Here is a 24,991-nt window from a genome sequence, read left to right as displayed (position 1 = left end):
AACGCAAGGTGGCATTTCTCTGTCTTGGGTCCCTGGTGGCAGTTGCAGCTCTGATATAGATCCTTAGTCGGTGATGGTTTCTCTCCACTGTTAAAGGGCAGGGTGCTGGCCAGACATGGACCCTGAGTGAGCAGGTTGTCGGAAGGTGGTGGGAAAAAAGGAGAGAAGGGGGCCGGGTGCAGTGGCTCACGCCTGTAATCCCAGCACTTTGGGAGGCCGAGGCAGGCAGATCACCTGAAGTCGGGAGTTTGAGACCAGCCTGACCAATATGGTGAAACCCCGTCTGTACTAAAAATACAAAAATTAGCCAGGCATGATGGCGTGAGCCTGTTATCCCGGCTACTCAGGAGGCTGAGGCAGGAGAATCACTTGAACCTGGGAGGCAAAGGTTGCAGTGAGCTGAGATCACTCTACTGCGACCCAGCCTGGGCGACAGAGTAAGACTCCATCTCTAAAAGAAAAAAAGGAGAGAAGAGAGAAACAGTGGTGTTCATGCGTGCACTCTCTCTCACACCCTCTCCCTGCTCCCCACCTGCCTGGGGCCAGGGGCACACAGCCTCAGAGCTCTGTCCAGGCCCATGTGCAGAAGCTCTGAGGAACCTGCATTTCCACTGTTTTTTCCCGGTTGCTTAAGAGAGTAAAAGATGTTCCCTAGTTTCATTTTCTGGCAGCTGTGCTCAATGGACTGTGTCTGAACATTTCCTAGTAGTCTCTTCCCTCAAAGGAGAGAGAATTCCTCCCCAGTGAATGTCCATAAACTTTTTTTTTTTTTTTTGAGACAGATTCTTGCGCTGTTGCCCAGGTTGGAGTGCAATAGCTCCATCCATCTCGGCTCACTGCAACCTCTGCCTCCAAGGCTCAAGCAATTCTTGTGCCTCAGCCTCCTGAGTAGCTGAGATTACAGGCATGCACCACCACGTCCAGCTAATTTTTGTATTTTTAGTAGAGACGGGGTTTCTCCATGTTGGCCAAGCTGGTCTCAAACTTCTGGCCTCAAGCAATTTTCCTGCCTCGGCCTCCCAAAGTGCTGGGATTACAGGCATGATCCATCACGCCCATTCTGAATGTCCATAATCTTAAAATTTACATTTGTCTCCTTCCTTCCAGTCCACTTGACCCACCTTTGTTATTTTATGTTAAAGACATTGGGATGTTCATGATTTATTCCCTCATCTTGTATGACTCTGGGGCAGGCACTTGCTGGAGATATCAAGAAAACCATTCCAAACAGCCTTATAGATGCTAGAATGAGGGTAAGCACAGAATATTGTGGGATCCCAGTAGGGGCCCTAACCCAGCTAGGGGGTGGGAAGGGGTGGAGGCTGGGGAAGGGTGAGAGAAGCTTCCAGGCAGAGGTGATGGATGTCTTCTGAGCTGAGTCTTCAGGGACAGTGCCCTCTCCCACCAGGCGCTGGAGATCACATAACTTCCCAGGTATATGTGAGGCTGCCAGGACAGCCACATGGTTGCCGGGGAGCTGTTTCTTCCACCCATTTTCCTCAGGGAGGTCCCCCAGGTCTTGATGACCTAGGCAGGCTTTGCTCAGAATCTAGTGTTGTGGATGGTCCCCAGTGGCTGCCCTGACTGACACATCATCTGTCACTGGCAGGGGGAAGCACCTGCCAATTCTGAAGGCCCCATGGAGGAGTCTCTGGGGACCTAGTTCTGTGAGCCACCCCCCAAGTCACCTGAGTCAGAACTTGCCACCCTTGGCTTGAGGAGTCGTGTAGCATCTGAATGGATCCAACTGTCCAAACCAACCCTTCCCTGTTTACAAAGCAGGGAGTGCAGTCTTGATTCAGGGACTGGAAATAGCGATGTCAGGGTGAGGTTAGTGGCACTTAACAAAACAGCGGGGCTGGTCCCACTGCTTGTGTGACTCATTTCCTCTGTGTACACAGCCACTTAGCGTGGCCCAGCCAGCTTCCTTGCCTCTGCCCTTCCATGTTGAGGCACAGAATGCCAGGGAGGACTTGAAATACTGGAGAAAAGGAACCAGAATCCATTCCCACAAGCCCACTCACCCCAGATGCTCCCCGCAATCCCATCTTCCCCAGCCAGTGAGCAGCTTCAGATTCAAAAGAGAACAATGAAGGGAAGGGGCAGGGCCTGGCTGCCTGGGGTCGCAGGGGCCTGCACAGAAGCGGGCGGCAGAGAGAGAGGCGGCCAATGAGGACCCTGAGGCCTGCTCGTCAGGACTCCCTCATCTCAAACCCAAAAGCAGGACTGAGAAACCCTACATGCTGGGACAGCTGAATACCCACATGCAAAATAATAACACCCCTTCCTTACACCTTACACAAAAACTAACTCAAAATGGATCAGAAACCTAAATGTAAGAGCTAAAACTATACAGCTCTTGGCAGAAAACACAGAAGTAAATCTTTGTGATACTGACTTAGGCAATGGTTTTTTAAGATACAACACCAGAAGCACAAAAACAACAACAAAAATAGATAAACTAGACTTTATCAAAACTAACAACTTATGTGCTCCAGAGGGCACACCATCTGGAAAATGAAAAGACACCTCACAGAATGGGAGAAATTATTTGCAAATCATAAATCTGATAAGGGTCTCATATTCAGAATATATAAAGCACCTTACAACTTGAATTAGTTCCTAGGGCCGCCATAACAAAGTACCATACACAGGATGGTTTAAAACAACAGACATTGGCTGGGCGCTATCGCTCATGCCTGTAATCCCAGCACTTTGGGAGGCCGAGGCGGGTGGATCATGAGGTCAGGAGATCGAGACCATCCTGGCTAACATGGTGAAACATCGTCTCTACTAAAAATACAAAACAAAATTAGCAGTGCATAGTGGCAGGCACCTATAGTCCCAGCTACTCAGGAGGCTGAGGCAGGAGAATGGCGTGAACCCAGGAGGCGGAGCTTGCAGTGAGCCAGGATTGTGCCACTGCACTCCAGCCTGGGCGACAGAGCAAGACTGTGTCTCAACAACAATAACAACAACAACAAAACAAAAAACAAAAACAGACATTGCTGGGCAGGTGGCTCATGCCTGTGACCTCAGCACTTTGGGAGGCAAAGGTGGGCGGATCACTTGAGTCCAGGAGTTCAAGACCAGCCTGGCCAACATGGTGAAACCCCATCTCTACTAAAAATATAAAAAATTTGCTGGGCGTGCTGGTGCATGCCTGTAGTCTCAGCTATTCAGTGGGGCTAAAGCAGGAGGATTGCTTGAGCCTGGGCAGTCGAGGCTGCAATGAGCCCTGATTGTGCCACTGTACTCCAGCCTGGGCAAAGAGCGAGACCTTGCCTCAAAACAAAACAAAATAGGCCAGGCACAGTGGCTCACGCCTGTAATCCCAGCACTTTAGAAGGCTGAGGCAAGTGGGTCACCTGAGGTCAGGAGTTCAAGACCAGCCTGGCCGACAAGGTTTTGTCTCTACTAGAAATACAAAAATTGGCCAGGCGTGGTGGCAAGCATCTGTAATCCCAGCTACTCGGGAGGCCGAGGCAGCAGAATTGCTTGAACCTGGGAGGCGGGGGTTGCAGTGAGCTTAGATTGCAACCATTGCACTCCAGCCTGGGTGACAGAGTGAGGTTCTGTCTCAAAAACAAAACAAAACTGATATTTATTCTCTGATAGTTGTGGAGGCTCCTTCTGGAGAATCTAAGGAAGAATCTGTTCCCGCCTTTCTCCTGGGTTTTGGCGTTACAGGTGCTCGTTTGCATTCCTTGGCTTGTAGACATGTCACTCCAGTCTCCCCTCTGCTGTCACACATGTTCTTCCTCTGTATCTCTGTCTTTACTTGGTGTTCTCCTCTCTTTGTGTATCTTTTCTCCTCCTCTTATAAGGACATCAGTCATACTGGATGAACAGCCCATTCTACTCCAGCATGACCTCATCTTCACTAATTACTTCTGCAAAGACTCTATTTCCAAAAAAGGTCACATTCTGAGGTACTGCGGGGTAGGGTTTCAACATGTCCTTTTGGTGGGGGGGGGGTCACAATTCAACCCACAACACAACTCAGCAACAAAAAGCCCCATTTTAAGACAGACAATGGATTTGAGTAGATTCCAATGGATTTGGATAGATTTCCCAAGGAGAGAAATTGGAACCCTCGTACATTGCTGGTGGGAATATAAAATGGTGCAGCCACTTTGGAAAACAGCTTGGTGGTTCCTCAAGAAGGGAAACATAGAGTTACACATGACCCAGCAAGTCTACTCCTAAGTATATACCCAAGACAATGAAACATGTCTACACAAAAACTTGTGTATAAGTGATCATAGCAGCACTATTCATAATAGACAAAAAGTAGAAACAACCCAAATGTCCATCAGCTGAGGAGTGGATAAGCCAAATGTGGTGGATCGAGACAATGGAATATTATTTGGCAATAAAAAGGAATGAACACTTAAACATGTTTATATAACATGGATGCACCTTGAAAACCTTCCACTAAGAGAAAGAAGCCAGGCACAAAAGGTCACGTATTGTATGGTTCCATCTATATGAGATGTCCAGAACAGGCAGGTGTGTAGGGACTGAAAGTAGATAAGTAGGTGCCTAGAGTTGAGAGTGGCCAGGGGAAATGGGGATGACGGCTAATGGGTGTGGGTTTTCCTTTTTAGGTGAGGAAAATTTGCTAAACTTAGATGGTGGCGACAATTGCCCAACTCTGTGACTAAGCCAAAATGATTGAATTGGACACTTTACTTATTTATTTTTTTAGGGATGGGGTCTCATTCTGTTGCCTAGGCTGCAACCAGGCTGGAGGGCAGTGGCGCAATCACAGCTCAGTGCAGTCTTGACCTCCCCGGCTCAAGTGATTCTCCCGCTTCGGCCTCCTCAGTAGCTGAGACTACAGGTGTGTGCCATCACACCCAGCTAGTTATTTTTTGTAGAGATGGGTTCTCACTGTGTTGCCCAGGTTGGTCTCAAACTCCTGGGCTCAGGTGATCCTCTCAAAGTGCTGGGATTAGAGGTGTGAGCCACCATGGCTGGCCGAATTACATACTTTAAGTGGGTTAATTTTATGATATATGAGCCATATCTAGATAAAGACTTTAAAAAAAAACAAAAACTTCAAGCTGGGCACAGTGGCTCACACCTGTAATCCCAACACTTTGGGAGGCCGAGGCAGGTGGCTCACCTGAAGTCAGGAGTTCTAGACCAGCCTGGCCAAGATGGTGAAACCCCGTCTCTACTAAAAATACAAAAATTAGCTGGGCATGGTGGTGGGCGCCTGTAATCCCAGCTACTCAGGAGACTGAGGCAGGAGAATCGCTTGAACCCAGGAGTCAGAGGTTGCAGTGGGCTGAGGTTGTGCGATTGCACTCCAGCCTGGGCAACAGAGCGAGACTCCACCTCAAAACAAAAAAACAAAAAAAACTTTAAAACAAACAACTGTTGTCTTCTTTCCCAACAGAAAAACAAGAGCTGGATCTCAGAAGATGACTTCTACCGGCCTTCCCACGAGCAACCCCTGGAGAGTGCTTCAGACCACCCAATAGCTTCTTCCAGGGGGACTCCAGAGTCAAGGCCTGGTCTCCACAGGCGTTTTTCTCAAGGACCAAGAAAAAACTGCTCCCTAGGGGCGTTAGACCAAGCATGTGTACCTTCCCCAGGAAGAAGGCAAGCCCAGGCAGCCCCATCCCAGGGGCATAAGAGCTTCCGGGTGGTACACCGGAGGCAGATGGGTAGGTGACCAGGAGGGTCCCAGGTGGGTCCCATCTGCAGGGACCAGGCCTTTCAGAAGGCAGCTCTGAAGTTCTGTTTTCCATTGCTAAAGGGGTAGTGTGTTCCCACAAGTGTTATAAAACCTCATTCCAGAATGCCATCATAATCATGTTCATTCAGGGAAGCATTTCAGGAAAAGTAGTATATTGTCTCAGAACTGCCTACAGAGGACAAAAATACTGTTTCACCAGTCAAATAGGAAAATATTTTCCCTGAAAACTATGCAATTTATGATTATAGAAAACTCTTGATTCCACCTGTAACTCAGAGCACATCTGGCCCCATGAAGCCCCAGGTGTTTTAAATGGTCCTTCCAAACGTGTTTACCCTCAGTAGTTGGTTTATGTAACAGCTCTGGGGAGCTTGATCAAATCTGCTATTTGTTTTGTTTGTTTGTTTGTTTGTTTTGAGATGGAGTCTCCCTTTATCGCCCAGGCTGGAGTGCCGTGGCATGATCTCTGCTCACTGCAACCTCAGCCTCCTGGGTTCAAGCAAATCTCCTGTCTCAGCCTCCCAAATAGCTGGGATTACAGGCACCTGCCATCACACCTGGCTAATTTTTGCTTTTTTTTTTTTTTTTTTTTTTTTTTTTGAGGTGGAGTTTCCCTCTTGTTGCCCAGGCTGGAGTGCAATCATGTGATCTCAGCTCACCACAACCTCCGCCTCCCGGGTTCAAGCAATTCTTCTGCTTTAGCCACCCGAGTAGTTAGGATTACAGGCATGAGCCACCATGCCTGGCTCATTTTGTATTTTTAGTAGAGACGGGGTTTCTCCAAATTGGTTAGGCTGGTCTCCAACTCCCGACCTCCGGTGATCCACCCGCCTCGGCCTCCTAAAGTGCTGGGATTACAGGCATGAGCCACCGTGCCCGGCCAATTTTTGCATTTTTAATAAAGATGGTGTTTTGCTGTGTTGGCCAGGCTGGAGGATCTGCTATTTGTTTAAGGTCCTCCAGTGCTGCTTCTTTTTTTTTTTTTTTTTTTCTGAGACAGAGTCTTGCTCTGTCACCCAGGCTGGAGTACAGTGGTATGATCTCAGCTCACTGCAGCCTTTGCCTCCCAGCTCAAGTGCCTCAGTCTCCCCAGGAGCTGGGATTACAGACATGCACTGCCACACCCAGGTGATTCTTGTATTTCCAGTGGAGATAGGATTTTGCCATGTTGGCCACGCTGGTCTGAACTCTTGGCCTCATGTGATCCACCCACCTTGACCTCCCAAAGCGCTCGGATTACAGGTGTGAGCCACCACACCCGACTTCCCCAGTGCTTTTTACAGCAAGGTCAGCTTGATCTCCACACCCTGTGAAATTACAGAAAGCCTTAAATAACCATAACCAAATTTTTCGGTAACCCTCATGATGGATTTCCTCTTCAAAACAAACAAAAAAAGTATGCTCTAGAATTGGTCTCTTTCTCTCCTCATTTTCTGTTTGCAGTGACCCGGCAGAGAATCCTGCCCAGCTCAGGGGGCCTTGCTGTGGGTAGCCCTGGCATGGGCTGTGTGGGTAGAGCCCAGTCTCTGGTCTGGCTTCTGTTAGGTTTGTCTGTCGGCCCGTGTGATGGCTGTGGTCTCTAAACCTGCCAGCAAAGCTGTGCTTCAGGTCTAGGCCATCAGGTTTCTTGAGGGGCAGGGAGCCCCTATACAATAGTGTGAAATCTCCAAGGCTATTCCAGGCTGGCAGAGAGAGAATTATGTGTCCTTTGGACACCCTGGTTGTTGTCACACCCCAGGGAGCAGGGAGCTTTGGGCAACATGTGATACATAGGCACTCACCTGCTCATTCATTCAGCAAATATTATTGAGCCTCTGTGATGTGCCAGGCACTGTTCTAAGTGCTGGGGACATAGCAGGAAGCAAAGCAGTGTCTCTGTCTTCATGGGATTTAGATTCTAGTAGAGGAGACGGGAAATAAAATTAACAAGTAAGCATAGTGTGTGGTCAGGTGGTAATAAGTGCTATGGAGGACAGTAAATCTCTACCTGTCTACAGAGGTAGAGAGTGGACCATTGCATATAGGATGGCCAGAAAAGCCCTCACCAATAAGGGGATGTTTGAGGAGATGCGAGGGGAGAGAGGGAAGGAGGCATGAGGCGATGTACGTGTTTCAAGCAAGGAGAACAAATGCAAAGACCCTGCGCTGGGGCTGCGCTTGACACATCCAGGGACAGTGGAGACCAGAGTGGCAGGAGAGAGGAGATGGGGGCGTGGCCGCGAGCCATGAGGTCAACCTGACGAGGCCTGTGGGCCACTGGAAGCACTTTGGCTTCTGCTAAGGGAGATGGCAGCCACTGTGGAGTTTTGGGGCAGAGGGACATGCTCTGACTTCCCTTTAAATGGGTCATCATGGCGCCTACGTTGAGGGACTACGGGGGAGAAGGGGAGAAAGACCAGTTAGGAGGTTGTCATCACAAGCCAGGCCAGAGATGACAGTGGGTGGGGTGTGGCTGGGGAGAGGCGAGGATTCCGGATGTGTGGAAGGCAGAGCCAATGGGATTTGCTGATGTAGGCTGGGAAAGAGAAAACCTGGGGTAACACCAAGATTTTTAGCCCAAGCATCTGGAAGCATGAATTTTGCTATTTGGTGAGATGAGGATCATTCAGGAGGAAGCAGGCTGGCAGCAGGAATTCATCCTGGACATGTCAGCTGAGATCCTAGTGGACATGTATGGCACAGGTGGATATATGAATGTGGATTTCAAGAACAAGGTCCAGGCTGGTGATAAAAATTGGGAGCTAAAGCCTGCGAGCAGGTAGAGTGGTGAGAAAGTGGCATCTACAGAGAGGAGACAAGGACCCAGGACTGACATCTGGGCATTCTAATGTGAGAGGCCACGGGGAGGACCAAGCCAGAGAGAAGGGTTGGGGCGAGGGCTGAGGAGTGGCCTGGGGGTTGGCAATGAGGAGGGCATTGGCCATCTCAGAAGCAGTGTCAGTGGAATGAGGGGAGAGAAGCCTACTTGGAGCAGGTTCGAGAAGGAATGGGAGCAGGGAAACTAGAGACCAAGAGGTTTTTTCTTTTGTTTGAGATGGAGTCTCACTCCTCTGTCGCCCAGGCTGAAGTGCAGTAGAGTGACCTCAGCTCACTGCAACCCCGTGCCTCCCGGGTTCAAGCCATTCTCCTGCCTCAGCCTCCCTAGTAGCTGGGATTACAGGTGCTCACCACCACACTTGGCTAATTTTTGTATTTTTAGTAGAGATGGGGTTTCACCATGTTGACCAAGCTGGTCTCAAACTCCTGACCTCAAGTGATCCACCCACCTCAGCCTCCCAAAGTGCTAGGATTACAGGCGTGAGCCAGCGCTTCTGGCCAAAACCAACAGTTTTGATGCCTCTTCAAACAGGTTTTCTGTAAAGGGGCCTGAGAAACATGGTGGTCATTAGGGAAGTGCGTGGAGACGAGAGGTGTTTCTAAAGATGGGAGAAATGACAGCGTGCATGTGTGCCGATGGGAGTCACCCCATAGAGAAGGAAGAAAGCAGCGACAGAGGAGAGAAGGACTGCTCCTTGTCCTTGAGTAGCTGGCCAAGGGAGAGACCTCCTGCACAAAGGGAGGGTTTGGCCTCACACAGAAAGAAGCACACTTGGTTCGTCTCTGGCAACGGAAGGGAAGGTGTGGGTGTAGGGAACAGGGCGTGTGGAGGTGATCTTTTGGGTGCTCTTATTTTCTCAGTGAAATACAGGACACAAGAGCAGCAGTGGACGGTGAGAATGGGGATGTTCCCATCCAGCTTTCAGGGTCCCATGTGATAGTGCCCCATGGCTGGCCTGTGTTCTGGGGACAGTCACTGGCCACACGCACTGCAGGGCACCAGGCAGCAGAGGCTGCCTTGGGCAGGACAGAGACAGACCCGTCAACTAATGTGCCCATTTTTGCCTCTGCCTCCAGGACTGTCCAACCCATTCCGGGGTCTCATGAAGCTGGGCACCGTGGAGCGGCGGGGGGCAATGGGCATCTGGAAGGAGCTCTTCTGCGAGCTCTCCCCGCTGGAGTTCCGCCTCTACCTGAGCAACGAGGAGCGCACCTGTGTGGAGAACTGCTCCCTGCTTCGCTGTGAGTCTGTGGGGCCAGCCCATAGTGACGGGCGCTTTGAGCTGGTCTTCTCTGGCAAGAAGCTGGCCCTGCGCGCCTCCTCCCAGGACGAAGCTGAGGACTGGCTGGACCGGGTGCGGGAGGCCCTGCAGAAGGTCCGGCCTCAGCAGGAGGATGAGTGGGTGAACGTGCAGTACCCAGACCAGCCTGAGGAACCCCCCGAGGCGCCCCAGGGCTGCCCCTCTCCCTCAGACCTGCTCTTGGAGCCCGCGGCTCTCCAGGTCACACAGTTTGACTGGTCGTCCGCCCAGGTTCCAGAGCCAGATGCCATCAAGGAGTCCCTGCTGTACTTGTACATGGACAGGACCTGGATGCCCTATATATTTTCTCTGTCCTTGGAGGCTCTAAAATGTTTCCGCATCAGGAACAATGAGAAGATGCTGAGTGACAGCCACGGCGTGGAGACCATCCGGGACATCCTGCCAGACACAAGCCTTGGGGGCCCGTCCTTCTTCAAAATCATCACGGCCAAGGCTGTCCTGAAGCTGCAGGCCGGGAACGCCGAGGAGGCCGCCCTGTGGAGGGATCTGGTCCGCAAAGTCCTGGCATCCTACTTGGAGACGGCCGAGGAGGCAGTGACCCTAGGTGGGAGCCTGGATGAAAACTGTCAGGAGGTGCTGAAATTTGCCACCCGGGAGAACGGCTTCCTGCTGCAGTACCTGGTGGCCATCCCCATGGAGAAAGGCCTTGACTCCCAAGGCTGCTTCTGTGCAGGTGCCGACTTGCTCTGCTGCCACCCCCAGCCTGCCAGCCTCACTCCGCCTCCTGCGGGTTCCTGATTTAGGCTCCCCACCCTTCTGCCTCCCCGCAAATGCCCCCATCCTTCCCCTAGGGATGAGGCCACAGATCAGGCTTGCCCTACAGCTTCTGCTCCTCCCCAGCCCCGGCTGGGGCCAGTGCCCTGTTCATAGGCAGTGGGCCCTGCTCACCCGTCCCTCTCCTGCCACCTCCCACTGATGGGCAGCAGGCTGGCTACTCACTGCGCTGCGCAGGGAGTCCCAGCCTGCTTCATTTTCTTCTTGCTCTACTGTCCTGTTCTTTCAGAGCAGGGGCATGGTTTCCTTCCAAATATTTCTGCTGCTTTTGTAAGTGTACACCCTTTTTTTTTTAATTACAAAAATGGGCTCGTGCTATTCAGTGCTGTCCAATAGAACTTTCTGTGATGATGAAAATGTCCTAGATCTGTGTGTCCAGTGCCATAGCTGCAAGCCACGTAGTGCTACCAGGTGCTTAAAGTGTGGCTAGTGTGGTTAAGCAACTGAATTTTCCATTTAAATTCATTTACATTTAAAGGGGACACATGGGGTTTTTGGCTGCTGTGTTGAATGCTGGATATATTGTTCCACAACTTGGTTTTTTCCTACACTGTGGATGTTATTCCAAGTCAGTACATCTGCTATGTCTTCCTCATCATCAAATCTAATACTTCTGTGCTGGGTACTGGGCCAGCTGCTTTATTTGGATTATCTCATTTAAGTTTCATAACAACCCTGTAGAGATAGGCGCTACTATTATCATCTCTGTTGATAGGGGAGGAAACTGAAGCACAGAGCTGGTAAGTACCTGGTTGGTGTCTGCTACTGAGCTCACACAGCTAGTAAGTGGCAGAGGCAGAATTTTCCTTTGTTTGTTTGTTTGTTTGTTTGTTTGTTTTAGTAGAGATGGGGTCTCCCCCTGTTGCTCAAGCTAGTCTTGAACTCCTAGGCTCAAGTGATCCTCCTGCTTCAGCCTCCCAAAGTGCTGGGATTACAGGTATCAGCAACCATGCCTGGCCAGAGGCAGAAATGGGACCCTGACGGTCAGGCCCCAGAGCCTGTGCTCTTAGGCAGGACCCTAGAGGACATTCCTCTAGGGTCTTATTCAAGGTTGAGTGACATCTCCCTGCCCATGTTCCATTGTTAGCTCCTCCCACTCCCCCCACCATCCGGGGCAGATGGCATCCCATCACCGTGGGACCCTTAGGTGACCTGTGAAGGGGTTGCCCTGCTGCAGAAGGCCAGAGCAAGAAGCTGAGCCTTGGTTTGGGAGCTGTCCTGTTGGCACAGACTGGAGGGAAGCCTGTTTCAAGCGTCTGAAAGGAAGCGGTCTGCGGTTGGCCCCGGGAGGATGGGAGAAGCTAGGCAGAACAGAGCTTCCTGCAGAAAACACCTGCAAGCCTCGCTTGGCCTCTCCCCCGCCTGCCCCAGCACACTTTGCTCTTCAGCCGTGGAGGCCAGGCTCTGAGGGGGCTGGGACTCCAGGGCTTGCAAGAAAGGGTTCCTCGCCTGTGGGTGTAAATGCTGCGGGGGCAACTCTCACCATGGCTGCCACCCACCAGCGGGTGGGACTGTGCCACCAGGGAGTTTGGGTTTCCTTTCTACCCAGCAGGCCTGGCTCAGTGGCAGACACCAACCACTGGCATCTGGGTTGTATCTCATAATTTGCAGGATACTTGCAGAACCTTGTCTCATTTAAGCTTTGTAATAACCCCACAAAATAGCTGGTAGTAGCTGAATTTTACAGTCACTGAAATGGAACCTTGAAGAAATTAGGTGAAGGTCAGGGTGAGGCAGCTGGTGAGCAGCAGAGCCCGCCCTCTGGTCCCAAGGCCCGGGGACCCTTCTGCCTGCCCCTGGAGGAGTTAGGGCACATGTTCAGGGTTTGAGTCAGGGCCTCTGCTTTTTGCCCAGGGCATATCCCACTCCTATTCCCACTGGCCGCGGCTGTGGAGACACCTCCAACCAAGTGGGCTGAAACCAGCCCTGCCCCACAGTCCCGAGGCATCAGACACTGTGCAGACTCCCCTGCCCACTGCTGGCTGCCCATCCGCTCCCTGTTGCCTGCCCCGACCCCAGTCCCTGTCCCCCAGCTACTTTGCTGCTTGCCACAGCCCCTACTCTGCTGCTTCCATTCTGGGGCCCGAGTGGAGGGGTAGACCTAGAGGAGGCTGGCATTGCCAAGCCAGCAGTGGGGACACTGGACACAGACAGCAAGGGGTAGTGGAGCAGAACTCAGGCTCTGGAACCAGCCAAACCCAGATATGAATGCCAGCCATGCCACTTCATCGCTATGTGACCAGACAGATTTCCTGGTCTGGTCTCTGAGCTCTCTGAGCATCCATTGCTCTCTGAGCATCCATTTCTTCAGTTGTAAAATAATGATAGTTCTTACAGTGTGTTGTTGTAAGGATTAATTAGTAGCGGAGTTCTGAGTGATGGAAATACGAGTGGTGGTTATTCTTGTGTTTGTGCCTACCTTAAAAAAAAATCAACTAGCAGATCCTTTCCACCACAGCAGCTCCCAAGTTACTAGGAGCTGACTCTGGCCACACCACTCACTCTCCACCCATCTCCCCAGGCTGCTCCCGGCAGATCGGCTTCTCCTTTGTACGACCCAAGCTCTGTGCCTTCTCTGGCCTCTATTACTGTGACATCTGCCACCAAGACGATGCCTCAGTGATTCCGGCCAGGATCATCCACAACTGGGACCTCACCAAGCGCCCGGTAAGTCTTGAGCCCAGCCTGTCACAGCCACTCAGGGCTGCTGAGGGACAGAGGGGTGTTCACTCCTCTTTGCTGCTGCTGTTCATCTGTTTAGAGGAGTTTGGCTCCTCTAAACAAGGGAAGCCAGGGTCACTGGTTCAGGCACTGTGACGTTGGGGAGCTAACCAAGAGAAAAGCTTGGTGCCTGTCCACAGCCCTGGGCAGAGCTCTATCGGTGGCTGTCTTGGTCCCCAGGAGGAAAGAGTTTGAGGATGGTTTCCTGCAGCTACAAACATAACTGCTTAAGGCACCAGCAGATAAATGATAAATAGAGAAATAGATAAAATAGATAGATAAAATAGAGAGATAGATAAAATAGATTTGATAGATTAGATAGATGGATGGATGGTGGATGGGCAGGTAGGTAGGTGGATGAGCAGGTGGTGGCTAGGTGGATGGTTAGGTGGATGAGCAGGTGGCTAGGTGGATGGTTAGGTGGATGAATAGGTAGGTAGGTGAATGAGCAGGTGGTAGCTAGGTGGATGGGTTGGTAGATGGGTAGGTGGATGGGCAGGTAGGTAGGTGGATGAGCAGGTGGTAGCTAGGTGGATGGGTTGGTGGATGGGTAGGTGGATGGTTAGGTGGATGAATAGGTAGGTAGGTGAATGAGCAGGTGATAGCTAGGTGGATGGGTTGGTGGATGGGTAGGTGGATGGGCAGGTAGGTAGGTGGATGAGCAGGTGGCTAGGTGGATGGTTAGGTGGCTGGGTAGGTAGGTAGGTGAATGAGCAGGTGGTGGCTAGGTGGATGGGTTGGTGGATGGGTGGATGGGTAGGTGGTTGGGTAGATTGGTGAATGGGTGGATAGGTAGGTAGATGGATGCCTAGATAGGCAGATGGTTAAATGGTTAGGTGGATGAGTGGATGGGTTGGTGGGTAGGTGGATGGGTAGGTAGATGGGTAGATGGGTGGGTGAATGGGCAGATGGCTAGATGGGTAGATGGTTAGGTGAATGGGTAGATGGGTAGGTAGATGGGTAAATGGGTGGACGGTGGGTAGATGGTTGGGTGGATGGGTGAATATGTAGGTGGATGGGTAGATGGGCTGGCCAGCAAGCTGGCTATACCTTGGAGCAGTCATCCTTGCCTTTGCCAACCCTGTGAGGCCCAGGTGACTGCACTCCCCTGTAGGCCCTACATGGGCTTATTTATTTCATGTTTTTGAAAAGCACTTTTTCTGTGGCTCCCCCCATTATTAAGATAATACACGGTTATTGTTTAACATTTTAAAGTTACAGAAAAGCCCAAAGACCAATCAAAATTCTGTGTCATAACCGAGAGATCACCATTATTAACATTTCGGGGTATACCCTTTTCTGTGCATTTATTGACATATACATCTACTTTTTATAAAGTTGGGATCACACAGGACTCATACTGCTTTATAAGAAGCTTGGTTCTTAATATTATGCCTTGGGTACTTTTTTATGTTCACCAAATGCTTTTGAATAAGATATATCCTAAAGTCTTTCAGAATTTTCCTTTTCGCCAGCTGGACTTAGCCACTTTCCTAGCTGTGTTACCACGAGCAAATTAGCTTCAGTTTGCTCATCTGTAAAAGGAGGGTTAACAACAGTGTCTGTGTCGGGGTTGTTGGGAGGGCAGGTGTGGCAGTGTGTGCCTGTCAGAACAATATCCTTTCCCTCCCAGCGGCCTGTCACACCTCCTGCCTATATTCACCCACCCATCCACCCATCTACCTAATTCACTTGGTCAGTGTCTGCCTCAAGGGGTGCAAATTTGGTTTTCTTCCAAGGGCACAGATTTCTACTAAGATAGACACAGAAACACAATGAAGAAGCTGTTTGCTCCTCTGGAGAGCCAGGGCCTGCCAGCTATGTAGTCCTGATGTGTGGATGTGTCTTCGTCATAGTGCAGGGTGATTCTCTCAGTCAGTTCTACCTCAGCCTCCACCTCCCTGGGGCAGGGAAACCCCACAGAAGTTGGCTTCATTTTGATTTTTTTGTTGTTTGCCTTGTCCCCACCCTCGCTCTCAGTGTTAAATATTTAACTAACTACGTAGAGGAAATTAAGCCTCAAAATCACCAAAAATGCAAAGAACCCTTTGATCATAAAACACGTTAACTATTTACAGGACCCTGATACTTCCGTTGAGCCATCTCCTTATTCACTGCCCTCATCCTTGTGCCACTTCCTTTTCTAACTAGAAAAGTACAGTCCTAGCTGGGCACGGTGGCTCACGCCTGTAATCCGAGCACTTTGGGAGGCTAAGGTGGGCAGAACACCTGAGGTCGGGAGTTCGAGACCAGCCTGACCAACATGGAGAAACCCTGTCTCTACTAAAAAATACAAAAATTAGCTGGGCGTGGTGGCACATGTTTATAATCCAGCTAATCTGGAGGCTGAGGTAGGAGGATCACTTGAACCTGGGAGGCGGATGTTGCAGTGAGCCGAGATTGCGCCATTGCACTCCAGCCTGGGCAACAAGAGTGAAACTCCATCTCAAAGAAAAAAAAAAGAAAAGTACAATCCTTCTCTAGGCATATCTGAGATCAGGAAATCCTCAGCTCGCTCTCCCTCTCAAAGATTGCTGGCCTAGGAAACACAGGGAAATTCAAGATAGAAAGTGGCTGGCCCACGGGTTTGGAGCCTTATTATTCACCGTTGCTATTCTGGCTGACCCACTTATGCTGAGGCCTGGCTGGCACTGACAGGGTGTCAGCCCAGGAGTGGGGCTTCTTTCTGTCTGTCTCCTCCATTCCCGCAGGATAGGAACAGTCGCTGGGGAGCACAAAGCCCCTGCCCATCTGCAGTGCTTGGCAGTGTTCAGCACACATTCCTGTGTGTTATTTCATTGGAGCCTCACCCCAAGGCCTGGGGCCAAGTCATGGGAATAGCTGAGTTAGGGTTAGAGAACAGCAGCTTGACCCAAGTCACCAGGAGTTTGCCATTGGGCTGTCCCTAGGCTGGGGGGCTGGTACCTCATGGCCCCAGGCTACGGGAAAAGAAGAGGTTGTCCATTGCTGGGGGAGGTGAGAGATGCTGGTGGAGCTGGGAGACAAAAGGTCAGAGGCCCCCTCAGCCCCCAAATACAGGGGCAGGTCTCCTGAGGGCCAGTTTAGTCCCCCAACCCTCAAGGGGACAACAGGGCCACACCAGGCACTCACACAGCAGCTGAGAGCAGCTCACATTTACTGGGGATGTGCCACCTGCCAGGCCCTGTGCCAGGAGCTCTCCTGGAATACCTCTTTTAATCTGAATTCAAAATAATCCCATGAAAAAGAAGCCCCAGTCCTGGGCTAACATCCTGCCGAGTGCCGGGCCTCAGCATTAAAGCAGCAGCAGCAAACGAAAAGGCCCCAAACCCGTGAGCCTTAATTGCTCTCATTTTCCCCATTTTACAGATGAAGAAACTGAGTCACAGAGAAGGATAAGTTTCACCAATTCATATAGATATAAAGTGGTGGAGGCAGGATTCAATTCCATTCTGACTCCGAAGCCAGACTTTTTTTTCCCTACACAATTTATTAGAATTTGAAAAGGTTGCTGGATACGACAGTCAAATAAATCAATTTCATTTCTATGTATCAGCAAACAAATTACTATTTTAAAAGATAATCATTTATAATAGTATCAAAAACAAAGCCACCAGAAATAAAATATGTAACGAGAGGACTAGTTAAGATGTTAAAGATCTGAGCCAGGCCAAAGCCAGACTTCTAATCACTATGCACTTGTCAGCTGTGGAGACAACGGCTCCTCCGTCCTTATGATGCAGGGAGGCCGCTGCAGGGGAGGGGGCTTCTGGTTAGTGCAGCAGCCTGGTGTTCAGAGATGACACCTCAGCTCAGACCTGGCAGGTTCTGCAGGCAGGTTGTATAAGCTACGTTAGCCCCTTTAAGCCTCCGTTTCCTCATTTAGAAAACGGGGACAGGGACACCCTCCCTAACAGGCTGTTCTGAGAATGACGGGAGGATGTGGTCAAGTTCCTGACCCGGTGTTTTGCCAATAGTAGGCGCTCGATTATTGGCGTTGGTGTTAGGATCAGGGCCAAGGGTAGAACCTTCAACAAACACCCTGTCAGCCAGGAGAGACTGAGATGGATCACTCAGCTGCACACGGAGTCCCGGTGTTGCTACTGGTGTGAGCCGAGGGAGCTCAGGGAAGCCTGTTGGTGAGCTGTGTCTGATCTGTAGCTTCCTGTGGCTGGAGCCTGACTCAACCCGTCACCTGGTTCCTGAGTCAGGGCACAGAAGGGAGTGCCTGTTTCCTTTAGTCGGGGGAAATAGGGGCTGGGAGGACAGGAAAGAGTGGGAAGGATCTGTGAGGCCCAGAGGGAGGGGGCGTTACCAGAGCAGTCCCTCCCTCATCTCAGCATGATTGGGGAGGGGGCAGTGACCCTTGCCATTAGAGGGAGAGTGGGTTTGGGAGTTAGATAAACTGGGTTCAGAGCTTGACTATACCATTTACAAGCTGGGTGACCCTAGCCAAATCTCTTCATCTCCTTGAGCCTCAGTTTCCCCATCTGTAAAATGAAGATAGCCCCTCAGGTAAGTGAGCAGGTCATGTGGCACCTGGCCAGGCAGTGCTGACTGAACAGCCATTCCTTCCCATCCCCAATGCCTGGTGGTACCCCCAGATCTGCCGGCAGGCCCTGAAGTTTCTGACACAGATCCGGGCCCAGCCCCTCATCAACCTGCAGTTGGTGAACGCGTCTCTGTACGAGCATGTGGAGCGGATGCACCTCATTGGGAGGAGCCGGGAGCAGCTGAAGCTCCTGGGGGATTACCTGGGCCTGTGCCGGAGCGGTGCCCTGAAGGAGCTCAGCAAGAGGTGAGCAACCTCTGCGTGTATGCGTGTGAGTACACGTACACACGCACATGCATGCAAACACACATACTTATATGCACATGTACACACAGACACACATACACATGTGCACACACACCCACACACATAAATTTATACACAAATGCATAGACATCCACACCCATGCACATATGCACAAATGTACACACATGCAGGCACTCTTGCACACGCACACACACATGGGGGCAGTGCCCAGGGCAAGGCATCCACCTGGAGGAAACCTGGGCAGAGATCTTCCCATTGGGCCTGGGAAATGATCACATCTTTTGGGGGTGATTTTGGGGTTTTGTTCATGTATCCATTTGTTCACTCAAAAACAGGGACTGAGAACATACTAAGCACTGCACACCTGGCGAGGCATGTGGGCTCCAACACTGAGCAGGGCAGAGCCAGGGCCGACCCGCTGGAAGCCTCTGGCCTGACAGGGAAGACAAGTAGGAAAGCCAGCAACTCCATCCGGGGGTGAGGGTGAGAGGGAGACAGGTGGGAATGCCAGCAACTCCATCCGGGGATGAGGGTGAGAGGGAGACAGGTGGGAATGCCAGCAACTCCATCCGGGGATGAGGGTGAGAGGGAGACAGGTGGGAATGCCAACAACTCCATCCGGGGGTGAGGGTGAGAGGGAGACAGGTGGGAAAGCCAGCAACTCCATCTGGGGGTGAGGGTGAGAGGCAGGACGTCCTGGAACCACAGAGGCTTGACATCCAGCCCAGATCAGAGGAGGACAAAGCAGGAAGGACTTCCTGGAGGAAGTGACTTCTAAGGTAAGACTTGAAAAATTAGGAAGAATCAGAAAGGAGAAGCAAAGGGGGAAAGAGCGTTCTAGACAGAAGGAATGGCATGCACCGGCCATGAAGGAAGGCACCGTTGGTGGAGAGCCCAGGGAGAACTTTGGCTACAGTGAGGAGGGAAGTGGGGAGTGTGGCGAGAGGCAGGCGAGGGCCAGATGTTCCCGCCTCTTCCCTGTCCAGCCAGTCTGGCCCATGCCAGCATCCCTCCTGAAATTCTCCAAAGAAGACGTGATCGGGGCGGGGCCCTCAGGACGCCCTTCAGGAAGCTTCTCTTACCCAGGGCCTGGGGTCTTTGGTGCTCAGGAATGGGATGTGGTGCTGGACTTCAACAGGGACTTAGGCCTCTCCATGCCTGTTATAAACGCTTCCTAGTCCTCAGGTCACGCCCAGGCTGCAGTCTTCCCAGGGCTGTACTCTCCCAGCACCCTCAGGAGGGCAGACCTCAGGCAGAGAAGCCTGCCGGTGCCTACTGCCCAGAATGGGTTTCGAGTCCACCTCTGCTGGGTTTCTGGGGGCAGGGACCAGTTCACAAGCCCCTCCAGGTTCCCCCGTCTGGCCTTCCCTCCCCACAGGGCTGGGCCAGAGAGCGCCTCTCTGAAGACTGCCTCCTCCATCCTGGCTGCAGTGCTCCCAGAGCCGGGCCTCCTCAGGGCCAGGGTGTGCCTCAAGCAGGTCCCCAGGGGCTCTCAAGGGGTGCTGCAGGGGGCTCTCCCCTAGGCAAAGAGAATTTGGCCCCACAGCTGCCAGCTGAGCCTTGGTCTCCTCTGCAGGGCCTGGAAGAACAGAAAGCCCTCCAGGGACCACCATGTGGGACCCTAGATACTAGAAGGCTTCACCCCAGGAGGCTCTGCCCATTCCAAGTATCGCGGGTGACTGGGTCTCCACCTCTTGGCAAGCACTCACTCCCTCCCTACCTCTGAGAGTCCATGACCCAGGGCTCCAGAGAGACTATCCTCCTGCCCACCTAACCAGGTGGTGAAATCTCTGGGGTCAGGTGGGGCCTCATCACCCTCCTTGGTCAAGGAGCCAGGTACCTGCACAGGCCTGCAGACCTGTGTAGACCAGATGTCTGTGGGGTGGGTTGTGGACCCCAGCCCCATTCACCCATCCCCGCCCTGCTGAGAGAGTTTGCTCATAGGCTTTACTGACCTGTCTCTGTGGGCACCAGGGGCAGCCCTGTCTCTCTCTCCCTGGCCCTCCTGCTCCATCCCTGGGCAGCAGCGCTGTACTCCTGCTATGCGCTCAGCCTGCTTCCCGTGCCTGTGGAAGTCCCATGGAAACAGCATGGGGCGGGAAAGAGCGTGGGAGGCCCTCACCCACTGTGAGTCAGGAAAGTTGCTTCACTTCTCTGGGTCCAGCTTTCCCATCTATAAAATGGGCCAGTGATTCCTCCGTTCCTGTGGCATCCTGAGCAGTGGTGAGGGCTGCATGAGGGACCCAGAGTCTGGGCCACAGATGGCCCTGGGTCTGCATCGTGTGTGCCCTGAGGGCACCTGATCCAGCCTTGGCAGGGGCCAGAGGAGCTCCCAGAGGAGATGACATCTGAGCTGACGGCGTGCAGAGATCTTTTCCTTTTTTCTTCTAAAATGTTTTTCTTCTTTACAAAGGTCAATCTTCCAAGTGAGGAAAACTTGTGAAAGGGAATAAAGGAGACCATTCAATCAGCCCTTCTCAGAGCCCACCACCACCTGCTCCTGCACCTCACTCCATCCACACACACGTGTTGCCACACCAGTGGCATTGTGTGTCTGTTGAACTGGGGCTTAGAAAAATGAGAAAAGAGTAGAAAGGGCAGGGGAGATCCTGGCTTTCCTGGCTAAGAGACCGGTAGCAAGAGGCTGGCAGGAGCACAGCTCACTGACACCCTTGAGGGGCTCTGGGCAGCTGGGCTTCAGGTGTAGGGCCCAGAACTCAAGGGCCCTCGAGGCCTTTGGATTTGGTCTGCCACCTGTGGGGAACCATTGAAGGGTTTTGAGCACAGGGTTGTCACTTCCGGTCAGCGGCTCAGAAAAGACCACTCTGAAAAGACCAGGTGCGGTGGCTCATGCCTGTAATCCCAGCACTTTGGGAGGCCAAGGCAGGTGGCTCACCTACGGTCAGGAGTTCGAGACCAGCCTGGCCAACATAGCGAAACCCCGTCTCTACTAAAAATACAAAATTAGCCGGGCGTGGTGGCAGGCACCTGTAATACCAGCTACTAGGGAGGCTGAGGCAGGAGAATCACTTGAACCCAGGAGGCAGAGGTTGCAGTGACCCAAGATCACGCCACTGCACTCCAGGCTGGGAGACAGAGCGAGACTCTGTCTCAAAAACACAGAACAAACACACAAAAAGACCATTCTGGCCCCAGTGGAGTACAGTTTGTGAAGGGGAGAGCCCTGGGTGGCAGCTGGTGTTAGTAATTAGCCCAGGGAGCTGGGCCTGGACTGAGTCAGCCAGAGGGAAGGTTGAGAGGAGAGGGCTGAGGCATGGGCAGGTCTTGGATGTCAGGGAGTCAGGGAGGAGCTGTCCTGCACTAGTGGCAGCTGCCTGGCCAGGTTCTCTCCAGCAGACCTGGGACATGTCTCCAAGGGCCAGAGAAGCCCCTGAGAGTGTCCTCTCCAGCCCTTGGGAGGAAGCCATCACGGAAATGCCCCACACCCAGTCCACCCACCAGACCTCATTGTCCCTCCCGACAGCCAGGGAGGGGTGAGCAGAGGAGGAGCCAGGGCTCAGGAGACAGGTGACACCCAGGCCCCCCACCCATGTCCCCCCAATCTTCCAGCCCTTGCCTGGCCCTTTCCTTCCCCATCACTTCATCGGTTCCAGAAGCTAAGATTTGACCTTTCCCCTCATCTTCCTCTCTCCCAGAGAGCCCTCCAGATTCCTCTGGTCTCTTTCCCAGGTAGCCAGCCTCACACCAGAGGACAAAGAGGGTTCTCCTCATTGTGTGGGTGGAGAAACTGAGGCCCCAAGTAGGCCTGGCTGTGCCCCAGTGCATGAGAGTTTCTCTCCTGGAGGCCAGGAGAAGTGGCCTCTCACCCCGGGTCAGTGCCCTCTCCCCTCTGGCCTTGACTGAGCACTGCGAAGAAGCCACTTGCAAGTCCTTGCTGAGAGGGTGACAGGCCCAGGGCACAGGGGCTCCCAGGGCTTCCACAACTGTGGTCAGAAGACAGATGGCATAGCTAATTCTCCATCCAGATCAGCCTACCCTCCTGCCAGCTGAGGGCCAACCTGTGTCCCCCCAGCCCGCTGTGTCCCATGTTTTCTTGGTGACAAATGGCAGCTTCCCTTCCTAGAGTGCAGGAAGTTTACTGGGGACACCAGCATGGTAAACTGAGGTGCCAGTTGGCATCTTGGCCTGTGTGGCTGCTTGGTGAGACTCACCCTCTCTACCCCGGATTGGGCTTCCCTGGACCACAGCTGAGGCCACCAGCTGGGACAAGGCCAAGTCCCCATTCCAGATGCTCCACAGCTTGCACCCCGGAGGCCCAGACCCAGGGCTGGCACCATCCTGTCCCCAGATGTCTGGGGCATCCTGGGGCAGGTTCCCAAGCATCCTCTGACTTGGAGTAACCTCCCACCCCCAGTACCCATGTAAACACACACAGCCAGGCCAGGCAGGTTTTGCACTAAGGGACTTTCTGCAGGTGTTTCCTCCCTATCAGGATGGGGCCCGTTGGATCCCTCCCATTGGTGTGGTGGAAACTAGAGCTGCGTTGGTGGCTGAGCCCTTGTTCTCTGCTCCCCCGGCCACCTCTGAAATGGGATCTGCTGTGCTTAGGACACGTCTCAGTTGCTTTCGTGTAGCACTGAAACCAGACACTTGAATGTCTGTCCCTCGGCCAAACCAGGGGTCACAGGAGGGCAGAGGCCATATCCTGTGCATTGCTGTCCCCAGCACTGTCCCTGGTATGTAATGGTGGCAATAATGACAACAGCCTGCATCTCTAGGCATTTGCCAGGTGGACAGGGGTGCAGGCTCTGGAGCCAGGCTCCTGTGTTCAAACTCCAGCTCTCCCACTAGCTGTGTGACCTCAGGCAAGTGATTTAACCTCTCTGTTTCCTCTTCTCAAAGTTGGGATTGGGATAGTACCAGCCTCACAGGATTATTGTGAGGATCAAATGAATGAATGCGTATGAAGCTCTTAGCCCAGTTCCTGGTCCCAGGTGTTTGCACCCATCCTCCTCCTCATGATTAATTACGTGTTTACTGTGAGCTTGGCACCAAGCCAAATGCTTTAAATAAGTTACTTAATCCAGACAACTCCATTTCCCAGAGAGGGAAACCCAAGGTTCAGAGAGGTTAAGTAACATGCCCAAGGTCCCACCAGCTAGTTAGTTACCTTGAAGACCAGGCCCCAAGCCCAGGCAGGCAGAATTACACTCCTAGCGCCTGCCCCACCCAGGCTGGGGGTGTCTGCCTGGTGAGCAGCGCCAGGGGAGTGTAAACAACACAGGTTGGCCGGGTCGTGGAAACCTTTCTAAAGAATCGCTTGTGTTTTGTTTGAAGGCTCAACCACAGGAATTATCTCTTGGAGTCTCCGCATAGGTTCAGTGTTGCTGACCTCCAGCAGGTGAGAGGATCATGCTTCCCCCACCCAGACCTCTAGAGAGATTTCATTCCCAGAGAAGTCAGCAAGGAAGATGGAAGAGGGGGTGTCTGTAGTTTACTGAAGAAGACAGCAGTCTGTAGCTTTTCTGCAGCTCAGGGTGGGTTGCCCTGCTGCCCCAGCTTCCTGGGCAGGGACGGATTCCCCCAGCACCCCTGGAATAAACAAGCACTCCAGCAACCCCAGGATCACAGGGAAGAGAGTTTGGAATACTCCTTTCCCCAAGGGGAGGGTACAGTGAATTTGGGTCTCATCTATAAATCCCATTAGCCCCCAGTGACCTCAGTGCCCACGGGCTGGACGCTGGCATTGCTCAGCCTGATTCAGGGAGGTTTTCTTTTCTTGCCCGTGTGGAAACTGGGGGTAGAAGTTCTCCAGGCAGGGTGCCATGGCGCCTCAGTGCAGCTGCTTGAAAGGCCTGGGGCCTCAGTTTACCAGCCCTCCGCATATCGCAGACAGGGTGTATGAGGGATTCCTACTTGCCCTCCGCAGATCGCAGACGGGGTGTATGAAGGATTCCTCAAGGCCCTGATTGAATTTGCCTCCCAGCATGTCTACCACTGCGACCTGTGCACCCAGCGCGGCTTCATCTGCCAGATCTGCCAGCACCACGACATCATCTTCCCTTTTGAGTTTGACACCACAGTCAGGTATGCGGGACACCCAGCCAGCTGCCTCCCAGCCCCACCCTTCCCCACACCCACAGCCTGGCCCAAGCACGCAGGGCAGCAGGCTTCGCTCTGTGGGCAGGAACGTATTGAACATCCACTTTGTACTGTGCCAAGGGGTGGTACAGTTGTTGGGGCAGCCCATACTCTGGGCAGTCATGGCCAGCTCCAGTCCAGCTCAGGGGACAAGACAAGCTTTCCCAGGACTCCTCTGCCTCTAAGGAACCATCTGTCTTCCTAAAGAAGAGGTGGCTACCGGCTCTCTGAGTGGAGCCTCCTGGCGCCTCAGTGTATGCATGGGTTGAGGAGGGTTGTATGAGTTACCACCCTGCACTATTGGGCACAAAGTGGGCACCTGGTGGGTGGTACCTGCCACTGCCACTGTGTCGCTGAAATGATCACTCTTGTTCCCAGTTATTGCTCATTATCCGCAACCTCTCAATGGAAAAATTTGTCCAGACCTTCCTGCAACCCATGTGGGAGCAGAAAACTGAACTGGGAACATTAGTTCTTTTTCTGTCGGTGTCCACTGGTCGGAATTCAGCCCTGAATGGGCCTGGGGCTGAGTTTTTAAAATTATACCATCTTGGCCAGGCGTGGTGGCTCACGCCTGTAATCTCAGCACTTTGGGAGGCCAAGGCAGGTGGATCACTTGAGGTCAGGAGTTCAAGACCAGCCTGGCCAACATGGTGAAACCCCGTCTCCACTAAAAACACAAAAGTAAGGCAGGTGTGGTGGTGGGCACCTGTAATCCCAGCTACTTGGGAGGCTGAGGCAGGGGAA

The 24,991-nt window shown here is 52.5% G+C and overlaps 1 protein-coding gene across 9 annotated transcripts in view; it reads left to right on the top strand.

Annotated features, from left to right (window-relative positions):
* The window catches only part of PLEKHM1 (pleckstrin homology and RUN domain containing M1), a 72,058-nt gene that overhangs the window by 42,644 nt on the left and 4,423 nt on the right, over positions 1–24,991 (top strand). For 5 of the 9 annotated variants that reach the window (XM_063717939.1, NM_001374089.1, XM_054535296.2 and 2 more), the window contains 6 exon segments: positions 5,408–5,678; positions 9,605–10,522; positions 13,145–13,290; positions 17,928–18,121; positions 23,441–23,504; positions 24,033–24,190. In XM_063717939.1, the coding sequence (XP_063574009.1) occupies positions 5,408–5,678; positions 9,605–10,522; positions 13,145–13,290; positions 17,928–18,121; positions 23,441–23,504; positions 24,033–24,190 (1,751 nt within the window). 9 annotated transcript variants of the gene reach the window in all.

Source organism: Pongo abelii, chromosome 19 (genome assembly GCF_028885655.2).
Source record: "Pongo abelii isolate AG06213 chromosome 19, NHGRI_mPonAbe1-v2.0_pri, whole genome shotgun sequence".
NCBI lineage: Eukaryota > Metazoa > Chordata > Mammalia > Primates > Hominidae > Pongo > Pongo abelii.
The sequence above is the reverse complement of the archived record's forward strand: the minus strand, read 5'-3'. Positions and strand labels throughout refer to the sequence as shown.